General features: G+C 45.2%; 2 protein-coding genes across 2 annotated transcripts; one reads left to right on the top strand and one right to left on the bottom strand.

Annotated features, from left to right (window-relative positions):
• Positions 1-950: 950 nt before the first annotated feature.
• Positions 951-6,403, bottom strand: si:dkey-260j18.2 (kelch-like protein 12). The gene is made up of 5 exons (XM_031796467.1): positions 5,851-6,403; positions 5,353-5,506; positions 3,583-3,661; positions 3,175-3,402; positions 951-2,996 (listed from the first exon to the last, which is right to left on the bottom strand). Exons 1-5 carry the CDS (start codon positions 5,854-5,856, stop codon positions 1,514-1,516), a joined length of 1,950 nt encoding a protein of 649 aa, XP_031652327.1. The 5' UTR covers positions 5,857-6,403; the 3' UTR covers positions 951-1,513.
• Positions 6,404-6,582: 179 nt separating this feature from the next.
• On the top strand, positions 6,583-11,942 carry sars2 (seryl-tRNA synthetase 2, mitochondrial). The gene is made up of 16 exons (XM_031796243.1): positions 6,583-6,880; positions 7,153-7,248; positions 7,366-7,395; positions 7,501-7,641; positions 7,824-7,878; positions 7,983-8,046; positions 9,264-9,369; positions 9,680-9,727; positions 9,950-10,058; positions 10,208-10,253; positions 10,371-10,458; positions 10,576-10,688; positions 10,917-11,010; positions 11,166-11,258; positions 11,408-11,473; positions 11,593-11,942. The coding sequence occupies exons 1-16, from the start codon at positions 6,611-6,613 to the stop codon at positions 11,731-11,733; spliced, it is 1,560 nt and encodes a 519-aa protein (XP_031652103.1). The 5' UTR covers positions 6,583-6,610; the 3' UTR covers positions 11,734-11,942.
• The last annotated feature ends 310 nt before the right edge of the window (positions 11,943-12,252 follow it).

Here is a 12,252-nt window from a genome sequence, read left to right as displayed (position 1 = left end):
GGTTTATTAATGACAGTAATAATTAACGCCTAGCCTCTTCAATGTTCACTTACAGTACACACACGGTTCAGTTGTAGTAAAATAAACCCCATTAGTTCAGTTCAACCTATCGTAACATGTCAAACAAACTAGATTTTCTCTTCCGTGTGCAAATTCTATTGGTAACTTAATCAAATGAATGTTACAGGTGTTAACATTTGGTTTACCGTGACCCAAAATATGCCTAAAGCACAAACAAAGACCACATCCTCTGTCCTGTCGGTCTCTGACCAATGGTTTCACCCCCACCCTGCTGGAAATGTGTTGAGGGAGACTAGGAGATGTGTGCATGAGTACAAGACCATTCACTCTAATGTAAATCTGGTTAATGATTTCTTCGATTTTAGTAACATACGCAAAATGACAAAAGGACCTGTTGTCGTAGCCCAGAGGAAACTTGTAAAACAGGAGAATCCCAAAACTCTTAAGCAAATATTCCTTTAATCATTTGATAGCATAACTGTCATCAAATTATCAATTTGACTTTCAGATCAAAAACATCAGATTACATCAGTCAGGTGATGTTTCTCTTAAGGGGTGTGAGGGATTGGGGGGGGGAGGGGGGGGGAGAGACGACTCCCCTGTTGTTACATACCATAATCCAACATTCACACCCCAACACACATACACATTTAAACTCCAAATATCTTCACACAGCTCTATAGAGTAAAGGGGCGTGTTCAACTAAAATCTAAAATAAAACAAATATTTAGGTGTCAGGTATTCTGGCAGATCTGCATGCTCTTGCGGTAAGTAACCCATGCATCTGAAAATTAAATAAAACATCATTTGGCGACTTGGGGGCAATAATGATTACGAAACCACGTTATCCCCTCTGATGAGAACACTATATCTGATTGGAGGAGGATAAGTGTCAGGGTGAATAGCGATGAAGAGAAACTGACCAAAAATAACAAGTGACTGAAATCTAGGTCATGTTTATTAGAGCATTAAATAAAAAAAAACATTACAAAACATGTTGCAATGGAAAATGAATGTTTAGGTTATTGGACAAGTCCTGGTAGGTAGTCCTTCCCTTTTTCAGTTCATTTTCTTCCGTTTCGTGCCTAATGAACATGGCCCTGGAATCATTGAAAAGTGAAAGACTAAAGTTACATACATGGGATGCTTTAGTGAATTTCAGAATGTCTGGAATAGAAAAGGCAGAAATAAAACAATTCAATAAACATTCGCAGCCAGTCATCCAAAACATAGCCCTATGCAGTCGTTAAATTCCTATAGAAGGTGGCAAAGGCTGAGGATGTGTATTCAACAGGCAGACAAGTTTCAGACCATTGAAATGCATTCAAATCATTTTTGATTAGAACTTTAGTGTTGTTGTGGCATTCGGTGGTTACATTCAGATGCGAGTCCCCTTCCCCCCCACTTTCTCAAGTGTAAAAAGTTGATAACATTTCATTACTGAAACCCCAAGAATGCTGGTCTTAGCCACAACTCATTCATCCGGCTGTGGCTAGTCATCATCAGGATTGCGGTCCTCCCTAGCCAGTCTCAGCCGGGACAGGATGTGTTTCTTGGGGAACTTGAGGGTGGTACAGCCGAACTGGCTGACTCCCCCCGTGTCTCCGGGTAGTTTCTCCCGTCTCTGGACCCAGCTGCGCCAGCCAGGCTTCCAACAGTACACACTGTCATAGAAACGGGAGCCGTTCTCCCCGCCCAGCACGTATATCCTGCGTTTCCACCTGGCCACGCCCCCGGCAGCAATCCGCCTGGGCAACCCCGGGAAAACCACCGGACTGGGGGCTCGGTCACTCCCCCCACCCCCACCCCTCTCAGACACCACTGCCCCTGTCACCTCCCTTTCCACCCCTGTGCCCCGGCCCTCCCTGAAGAACAGCACCCGCCCCGTGGCTTCCAGAGGTTCCAGATGGGTGTAGTTTCCATCTATAAACTTCGTGGCGTCCCTCATGTAGCCTCCAATGGCACAGACCCCTCCCCGCACTGCCACCCCTCCGGCCAGGCAGGTGGCGCCAGAGTCCAGTCCCACGCGGGTCCATGAGTCAGTCAGGGTGTGGTAGATGAGCACGCCAGCGTGCACCACCGCCCGGTTCTGCTCCAGCGTGGTGCCGCCCAGCAGGTAGATGCGGCCGCGCAAGGCGGCACAGGCAAAGGAGCGCAGTGGCAGGGGCAGACGGGGCCCAGGGCCCCACTGGAGAGAGGCCAGGTCCAGGATCTCACAGGAGTCCAGCATGGCTCCTCTGTTGCAGCCCCCCAGGGCGTAGAGTGACTCCCCACAGCCCAGCAGACCCAGCATGGCCCGGGGCTGCACCATGGGCGACCGCTCCTGCCAGCGATCCAACACAGAGTCATACTCATGGACCTCCGTGGACACCGTGCCCCCCCGCAGGATGCCCCCCGCTACGAACAGCCGCCCCCCAATGGCCGTGCAACCTGGGCACAGCAGAGAGCCCAGGGCAGCCAGCTTCTCCCATTTTCCTGTGCGTGGGTCGAAGCAGTCCACCGTGAAGTCCCTCTCGTTCAGCGACTCATCCTCCCGTGGCTTTAGGTCCACACACACTATCTTCTTCTCGAACATGCCTTCCCGGGGCCTCAGCGGGCCCCCCAGGCCCTCCCCGGCTGCCGCAGGGCCCAGCTCCTGGCTCAGCCGCTGGCTCTCCTCCAGGGACAGCAGGCCAGGGCGGAGGTGGTGGAGCAGGGCCGGCATGTGGCTGTAACGGTCCAGGGGTTGGTGCTCGGCCCAGCGGCGCGCCGCGTCGTACACCTCTGCCTCAGAGTCTATGCCCAGGCGGTCAGAGCCCAGCAGGCTTCCCAGGGTACCTGGGTCCAGCAGCAGGAAGTCCTTCTGGCGGGCCACGCGTGGGAAGTGCTGGGCCACCAGCCTCAGAGAGGCCCTCAGGAGCAGCTGGTCGTGGTGGGAGCGGGCCAGAGAGTACATGCCCAGGCAGTTGTCCACAGACAGGTGTTCAAACAGGAACCTACGGACACACAGATATTTGAGGATGGAAAACCAGACAATAAAATATGTTTTTTTTAAAAATGCTATCAAAACTCTGTGGCAGTTACTGAACTGCATATGCTTAGGAGTATGAGCAGCATTCTGGACCGGGGAAAATACAACGCATCTATATCAGGCAGTACTGACTATATAGTTACCTGGAGCACAGGTCCTGCAGGGGCATCACTTGAAGCCGATTGGCCGCGACAAACAGGTCCTCGGCCGTGTCCAGGCAGAGCCCCGCCTCCCCAGTGTAGACAAACTGGATGACAGTCTCCATGACTGACGGCGTCACCTCCTCCAATCGGATCTCAGTGAGGCGGGACTCCACCAACGGGCTAGTGAACATGGCACGGAAATACGGGCTGACCGCTGCCAAGAGGACTCTGAAGAGAGGTAGAAGCATGACGTCATTCACATAGGGTGTGACTACAATGAACTGCAGGAGACTAGAGCACTAAAACAGCAGTAGGCATCCAAGTGTGTGTAACATATTCCTTTGTGTGTAGCAACATGCACGGTCTGGATCTAGTACACTAGAATTAAAAGAAGGTCTTTGATCCCACCTGTGACACATAAACCTCTTCCCCTCCACTAACAGAGTGACATCACACAGCTGCTGAGCATCCAATAGCTGCTTCAACCCTGAGGGTGAGAATAGGTAAAAAGTGAGGCAAATGAGACTTACAGTACCAGGCAAAAGTTTAGACACTTACTCATTCAAGGGGTTTTCCATTATTTCTACTATATTCTACATTGTAGAATAATAGTGAAGACATCAAAACTATGAAATAACACATACGGAATCATGTAGTAACCAAAAAAGGGTTAAACCAATCAAAATATATTTCAGATTCTTCAAAGTAGCACCCTTTGCCCTGACAGCTTCACACACTCTTGGCATTCTCTCAACCAGCTTCACGAGGTAGTCCCCTGGAATGCATTTCAATTAACAGGTGTGTTAAAAGTTTATTTGTGGAATTTATTTTTTCTGAATACATTTGAGCCAATCAGTTGTGTTGTGACAAGGTAAAGGTGGTATACAGAAGATAGCCCTATTTGGTAAAAGACCAAGTCCATATTATGGCAAGAACAGCTCAAATAAGCTAAGAGAAACAACAGTCCATCATTAATTTAAGACATGAAGGTCAGTCAATATGGAAAATTTCAAGAACTTTTAAAGTGCAGTCGCAAAAACCCATCAAGCGCTATGATGAAACTGGCTCTCATGAGGACCGCCACAGGAAAGGAAGACCCAGAGTTATCCTCTGCTGCAGAGGATAAATAAATTACAATTAATTGCACCTCAGATTGCAGTCTAAATAAATGCTTCACAGAGTTCAAGTAACAGACACATTTCAATGTCAACTGTTCAGAGGAGACTACGTGAATCAGGCCTTCATGGTCGAATTGTTGCAAAGAAATCACTACTTAAAGGACACCAATAAGAAGAAGAGATTTGCTTGGGCAAAGAAACATGAGCAATGGACATTAGACCGGTGGAAATTAGACCTTAGACCTTCTGTCCTTTGGTCTGATAAGTCCAAATTTGAGATTTTTGGTTTCAACCGCCATGTCTTTGTGAGACGCAGAGTAGGTGAACGGATGATATCCGCATGTGTGGTTCCCACCGTGAAGCATGGAGCAGGTGGTGTGATGATGTGGGGGTGCTTTGCTGGTGACACTGTGATTTATTTAGAATTCAAGACACACTTAACCAGTATGGCTACCACAGCATTCTGCAGCGATACGCCATCCCAGCCTGGTTGGCACTTAGTGGGACTATCATTTGTTTTTCAACAGGACAATGACCCAAAACACACTCAGGCTGTGTAAGGGCTATTTGACCAAGGAGAGTGATGGTACTGCATCAGATGACCTGGCCTCCACAATCACCCGACCTCAACCCTATTGGGATGGTTTGGGATGAGTTGGACCACATAGTGAAGGAAAAGCAGCCAACAAGTGCTCAGCATATGTGGGAACTCCTTCAAGACTGTTGGAAAAGCATTCCTCATGAAGCTGGTTGAGAGAATGCCAAGAGTGTGCAAAGCTGTCATCAAGGTGGCTACTTTGAAGAATCTCAAATATATTTAGATTTGTTTAACACTTTTTTGGTTACTACATGATTCCATGTGTTTTATTTCATATTGTTGATGTCTTCACTATTATTCTACAATGTATAAAATAGTAAAAATAAAGAAAAACCTTTGAATGAGTAGATGTGGCCAAACTTTTCACACACACACACACACACACACACACACACAGCACATGATGAGCTCTCTGAGTAACATGACTGATGCAATCATTTGGACGTTCCCATTCTACCATACCATGTGTGACGTAGTCTCCTAAAGGAGTGGTGCTGTCGTCGGGAAAGTCCTCTTCTTCAGAGTCACTGTCCGAAAGGGGCTCCCCTCCCCCACTGTCACCGTCCTGCCAGGGCTGTGGCCGCCAGGTGATTGTTCCTCCACGGACTGCACTCATCTGGAAATAGTCAAGATTTGACATAGATAAACAGGAATATCAGGAACCTTTAACAACAAAAAACATTTATGTCAAGGAGCCAAATACACAAGATGGTGGCCAATTATAATGACAATTTGATGTAGATAGATAGATATAGGTAATCTATCTATGAGTAATTAGAGGGTCACGGTCAAGATCAACTTCAAAGCCCTTAATAAATCATATCCAACTCTGAGCTAAAGGCTGAATGAGTGTCTTGCAAAGCTCTAAGGTACCATTCCCTAATCCTCTCTCTTATTGGGAAAATCAACAGGGTACATTCAGGAAGTGACACAAAATGACAACAATGTGGTTGACGTTACCTTCATTAAGGGGAGACTACCCTACTTGGTGGTCCTGTCCTGGGCTCTGATTGTGTGGATGTCACCAGGGGCCAGACAGTTACTGTTAGTAGCTTCTCCTTTGGGCCCGATTGTCTGTAGTCAGTCAAAAAGGGAAGCTGACAGTTGACATCCGTGTGTCCCACCCTCCGATCCGCCTTGCCTGTCCTGGTTTGAGTGAGTACGGCCTCCAGTGTGGGGTGCAGCACGGCTCATGGTTCTCAGAACCACCATGCAGACTATAACAACAGACCGCCCGGCGGCGGCTAGCTAACGTTTGTTAGCAACTGCTGAATGCAGCTCTCTAAAAATCATCCGCCAAAGCACCCCTTTCTGTCTTATCAGAGGAATTAGTCAATCATGGCATAAAACACAAACATCTCAAACACATTACGGATGTAAAACGAACATAAAATACTGTTTTTATTGCCCCAGAGACCTGCCTGACTGTTGTCGGCCGCACAATTGACTTGTCTCCCTTTCTGAACCGCATTACCGCAATGCAATGGTTTCGCTAGTCTCATTGGCTAGCCTTTGAACCAGTGCACGGATGTGACGTTTAGTTTTGAACTCGCTCGTGTTCCTTCTTTTATAACTAAAGAAAATGTAAGAGATATTTTGTTTTTAGACTTTATAAACACACAGTCAGTACATTACATTTGTTACAAATAAAAATAATTTGTATTAATTGGTTGTCTTATTTGGTTCCGCCTTATGTACCAACCTACTTCCGCATTGAAACATGGCGACTTGCATTGGTATGGTTGTTCGGCTTGGCACATTGAATGTCTTAAAACCTGTTTCAAGACACTTTAAAAGGCAGGGGACATTAGTGTTTACCCACAGCCGCTCCACACATGAGGTGCGAAGTAGTCTGTACGAACATGTCCGTGAGGGCTACAGTGACAAGCCAGACTTGGACATGAGACTTGTGTGCGAGGAGACTGACAAAGTCATTGCCAATGTGGAGACTCGGAAAGGGGACCTACGGGGAGCAGATGTCAGGGAGATCGTAAGATTTTCTGTATATCCCATCTCACCACACCATGTTAAATACTGTAGATGTAGCCTAGTTACATGCAATTTGCATGCTCTCTTGACCCTCAAGTCATTAATGTGTATTTGATGTGCAAGAGAGATTGCCTCTGTGCTTTCATATGCTGTCTTACATTTGCCTTGAAGTATATGCATGCGGTGTAGCCTACTACATTAGTATCAAGCACATTGCCTGATCTATATAGGCCTATTTTAGGGGGGTGTTTCTGATGTAAGTGTGTGCTGCAGGTGTATGTTTGGCAGCAACTTGAGGCAGTGCGAAAGGAAATCTCACATCTGGAGAAGCAGAAGAAAGTGATCAGCCATAGAGTTCGGGCTCTTGTGGTCAGTTGATATGTTGGTAATGATACCAATACCTGTGCTTCAAAACATTTTTTTCATGTTATGATGAGATATTATTTTGTGGAATTATTGTGATAAACATTTCCCTTCTCTTCACAGGATCAGAATGACAAGAAATCCCTAGCTAATGTAAGTTCTGCCTTGCCTGCTGTGGCCTTATGGTATTTGCACTTAACATCAAGGCTGAACAGAAATAATACCCTTTTGAAGTAAGTAGCCCCTTATTTTGTTCAGATTCCTGAGTTCAAGGAGGCTACGAAGGAGGGTAGGGAGATCCGTCATCGGCTGAGCCAGCTTTACCCCAGAGAGAGTGAGCTGGAGGAGGAGCACTATGGCCGAGCCCTGAGGCTGCCCAACACCACACACCCCGATGTGGTGAGTACACACACACACGCGCACACAGGTGTGAGGCAAATGTATGTTGTTAGAGAATCATTCTGAGAGAGACCTATGCATAGAGACAGTCTTTCAACTATTGGAAGACATTTTTTTGCATATCTGAAAAAATCTATAGTTTGTAACTAATTTAATTTTCACCCCCCATCTCCCTCTTTCAGCCAATTGGAGATGAGAGCCAAGCGAGAGTGGTGGAGCTGGTTGGACAGAAGCCAGGTGAGGAGGCGGAACAATACAATTACATGCTGTCCTCATGATCTCATCAACGTACAAAGTAGGGCAGTATTTGATATGCAGTTATCTCTGCCCTTTTTCATCAGAGTTTGACTTCAAACCCAGGGGACACCTAGAGATCGGGGAGGAGCTTGGTCTTATCAGACAGAGGTTAGACACACACTGGTCTGCTCTCTGTCTTTTGTTCTCTCTTCCTCCTGTCTCTCTCTCCATACACCTCTGTCTCTTCATGTCACTCTGCTTACTCTCTCTCCTCACTGTTTATTGTCTTTTTCTCTTTATATCAAAATGTATTCTCTCTCTCTCTCTCGTTGTTCCTCAATACTATCTCTCTCATTTTGATCAGTTGATCCTCCAGTCCCAGTATTCTTGGCAAAGGCCTACCGGTAAAACACATAACTGAACCTCATCAACAGTGCAGCCAAACAACAGGGGCTCACCAGCGTTATCCTCTGGTATTGTGGTTAACAATATGTAGCCTAGGGCTTGTCGTTAGTAAATGGGTGCTTAATATTGTATGAGTTGTTTCTTTGTCTAGAATCTTTTTTTTGCTACAGCAAATGGCCAGGGTCTTTGCTAGATTTTCAGATGAACAATCTTTTGTTCTAATTTCCCCTTGAGATTAATGTCTTATCTTTATATATATTTTTAAAACTTAATTACCAACTCTCACCCTCTGTAATTTCCAGGTGAACATAAAGGAGAGCAGTCGTTGGTAAAGTCGATAAAAAAATCTATCCTGTTTATTACATGTTGCAGCATGGAGACACCTCCAGCACAGAAGCAAAGGAAATGTCTAACTGGCCTGCACTGAGAAGGTCCTTAAATCCTAATCAGCAGATAGGCTGGTGTTTACAGAACAGCTGAGAGGCTTTTAGGAGGTCAAAACGAAAGGCAGTGACTTTGTCAGCTGCTACAGAATCACACTGTTTGACAGAGTACAATAATAATCAGCGTCCTCGGTCCTTGTATCTCCAGTCTAGCGTCATCAATCAATATCAAGTCATTCAGAACATTCTGCTTCAAGCTTAGTGACCATAAACCTGCACCTTCAGTGTAACAAATAGAAGACTGGAAATCATGTGTACAGAAACTCCAAATATGCATAACATTGTCTAAATTAAATATGAACTTCAGTCCTCTGAAATATTCCTAGTGGTTAGAATGTTGAGCCAGTAACTGTAAAGGTTGCTGGATCGAATCCCCAAGCTGACAATGTGTAAATATTTTGTTCTGCCCTTGAACAAGGCAGTTAACCCACTGTTCCCCGGTAGGCCGTGTATTATAAATAAGAATTTGTTCTTAACTGACTTGCCTAGTTAAATAAAGCTTAAATCATGTGGTTTACTCCTATCTTCTCTCTGCAGGCGTCTTGCCCATGTCTCAGGTCATAGGTCATACTATCTAAGGGGAGTGGGGGCCAGACTCCAGTCTGCTCTACAGAACTTCGCCCTGGAAACACTGCAGCAGCGGGTGTGTAAGATACCATTGTTTGACTGTGTTATCAGGGAGAATAGATTGATATAACTGCAAAATGTGTGATTATCAATTCAGATTCTGAGTGTCTAAAAGTCACATGTACAAGGTTGCAGGTGTGATTGCAGGGTACAATGAAAATCTTAGGTTTCGAGCTCCAACATGCAGGACTAAGTGAAATAAAATAATGAAAATGATAATAAAAAACAATAGAAATAGCACTATATATAATATAACAACTGTAGCAGTGATGAATAAATGCATGTCTCCCTACTTTGAAAGCGAATCTGTTTTTTTCCCATCTCAGGGGTTTATACCTATGGTTGTGCCAGACATGCTGAAGGGGGCTGTATTTGTGAGTATCTGACTCTATCCTTCATTTACACTGCAGACATGAATGCATAACAATATTCAAACTGGAAAAAGAGAGTAAAGCATTCCGAGATTAAGGTGCGATGTGTGTACCTAGTAGTGAGCCAGTTTTCACAAGTAACATTTCTCCAAACTGACACGTTCTCTCTTTCTTTCTCCGGAGACTCTCTCACTCCATCTCTGTCTCCCTCTCTCATACATACAGGAGGGTTGTGGAATGCAGCCCCATGCCCACAGGTCTCAGGTGTACTCTCTGGACCCCGCCTGCTTCCCTGACCTCAACCTGGCTGGCACAGGGGAGGTGGGCATAGCAGGTGAGGCCATGTATGAGTTAGGCTGTGATGGGGAGGTCGTGGGGTACGGTCATCTGTGTGGGTGAGAATGGAAAAACCTTAATGATTAGTAGTGATGTACTAGTGTGTCGTTGTTGCTGTAACCAGAAAGTGTCCTTTTTCTCTTCTAGGTTATTTTATGGACCATGCTGTTAACTGGAAGGACCTTCCTGTCAGGTGAGGCACTTTATTTGTAATACTGTATGTTTGGTTTTCTGACAACCCAGTGTAACATATACATGTACCTCCTATGTGTTTTTATTAGAGCTGAATGCACTGGTTTTTCCATTGTAGGTCTGTGTGCAGTAGCACATGTTACAGGGCTGAGACGGACACAGGCAGAGAGACTTGGGGCCTTTACAGAGTACATCACTTCAACAAGGTAACAGGAAACAAAGGCAAATCTTTAGAATCAACCAAGGACCAATTGTCCGCCATATTTGATGCATGGTGTTAAAGAACCCTTGTGTTCTCATCCTCTGCTCGTGTGTCTGTCCAGGTGGAGATGTTTGGTGTGACTGCAGATGAGACTGGGGAGGAGAGCTCTCAGATGCTGGAGGAGTTCCTGTCCCTGCAGAAGGAGATCTTCTCCTCCCTGGAGCTCCACTATAGGTCAGTGCTCCTCTCTGACTCTCTGCATACACTCAATCTGGCTGGATAGATGCATAGCTTGTGCTTTGAGTCATACACTACAGTGTATTTTGCCATTTGTACACACCATAGTCATATATTTACATATAAATATATTATTTGTGCAAATACTCACACACACTAATGATTTAACTCATTAAACCCCTAGCAAGAGTGTTCCTGTAACCGCTGCGTTCTCTCTACCTGTAGAGTACTGGACATGCCCACCCAGGAGCTAGGTCGCCCAGCACACAGGAAGTACGACATTGAGGCCTGGATGCCAGGGAGGGACAGCTATGGCGAGGTGGGATTGATGGCACTACTATGATTGGTTAATCATATCCTGGATGAATATTGTTTTTGTTTGAAAATAATTTCCCATTATTGCTCTGTCAGAGCATTGGGGTCGGTTTTGTTATCCAGGCTTGATGTTTTTGTTTCTCCATTGGCTTGCCTTAGATCTCCAGCGGGTCTAACTGTACAGACTACCAAAGCAGACGCCTCAATATCCTATATGAGGGGGAGGATGGTAGCCTACATTATGCTCATACGGTGAGACAAAGAATATCCCCCTTCCTGATGTTGTGAGATTCAGTATTTCTGATGCACTACATGTAATAGATTCTACAAGAACAGATTTTCTAAGTGTTTTCTAATTTTTTTATTAGAAAATGTCTAATTATTTGTGTTCTGCTCTATAGGTGAATGCAACAGCGTGTGCTATTCCCCGTACTATCATTGCTATACTGGAGACTCATCAGACCAAGGTAAGAGAGAACACCGACTGTATTCCCAATACTATTGATGAATACATTCACCCACCATGAAAATAAGTGTCTCTGATAACATGCTACTTTCTATATCTCACTCACATGTCCATTTTCAGGAAGGGACTGTGTTAGTGCCTCCTGCCTTGCAGCCCTTCCTGGGGTTGGAGGTGATTGAAAAGCCCAAATACATTCCTTTGAAATACATCGGACCAAACCAGCCCAATCGCATGCCCCGCCCTGTCCCAAAGCCCAGATGACATCATGCACCAACACACTTACATCAAGAGAACAACTGAAGCCTTTTCCATCTGCACGTTTACTTATTCTGTGTTGCTCTGCCATGTAAATATATTAATGCCAAACTTTGTGAATGTGTGTCACGATGACACTATCATAAACTGTCCTGTTTCTGTCTGCAAAAGAATGAAACGGTATTAAATTAAACAAAAATGTAATTTTCTCACAATTCATGTTGATCATTAAAACCATTCAGGATCTGCAACCACACAGTAGGCTACTTTCAGAGAACACAGTTCTGCTCTAACAAATCTAAATGCTTTTATATGTAAATATACTCAAAAACAACATTATGGCAAATAAGTATTTCAGATCTGGTGGTTTTATTCATTGGACCCCTGTTTATGTCCCACATAGGTGTAGTGCTTGCTGTGTCAGGCTTATCATTCAGGAGAGGGAACACAGGGTCCTTCATGTCCACTGCCTGGAAGTACTAGCACACTGGAATTACTGAGTGAAGAGACACCAAATAGTGCTGT

This window comes from Oncorhynchus kisutch, linkage group LG18 (genome assembly GCF_002021735.2).
Source record: "Oncorhynchus kisutch isolate 150728-3 linkage group LG18, Okis_V2, whole genome shotgun sequence".
Taxonomy (NCBI): domain Eukaryota; kingdom Metazoa; phylum Chordata; class Actinopteri; order Salmoniformes; family Salmonidae; genus Oncorhynchus; species Oncorhynchus kisutch.
The sequence above is the reverse complement of the archived record's forward strand: the minus strand, read 5'-3'. Positions and strand labels throughout refer to the sequence as shown.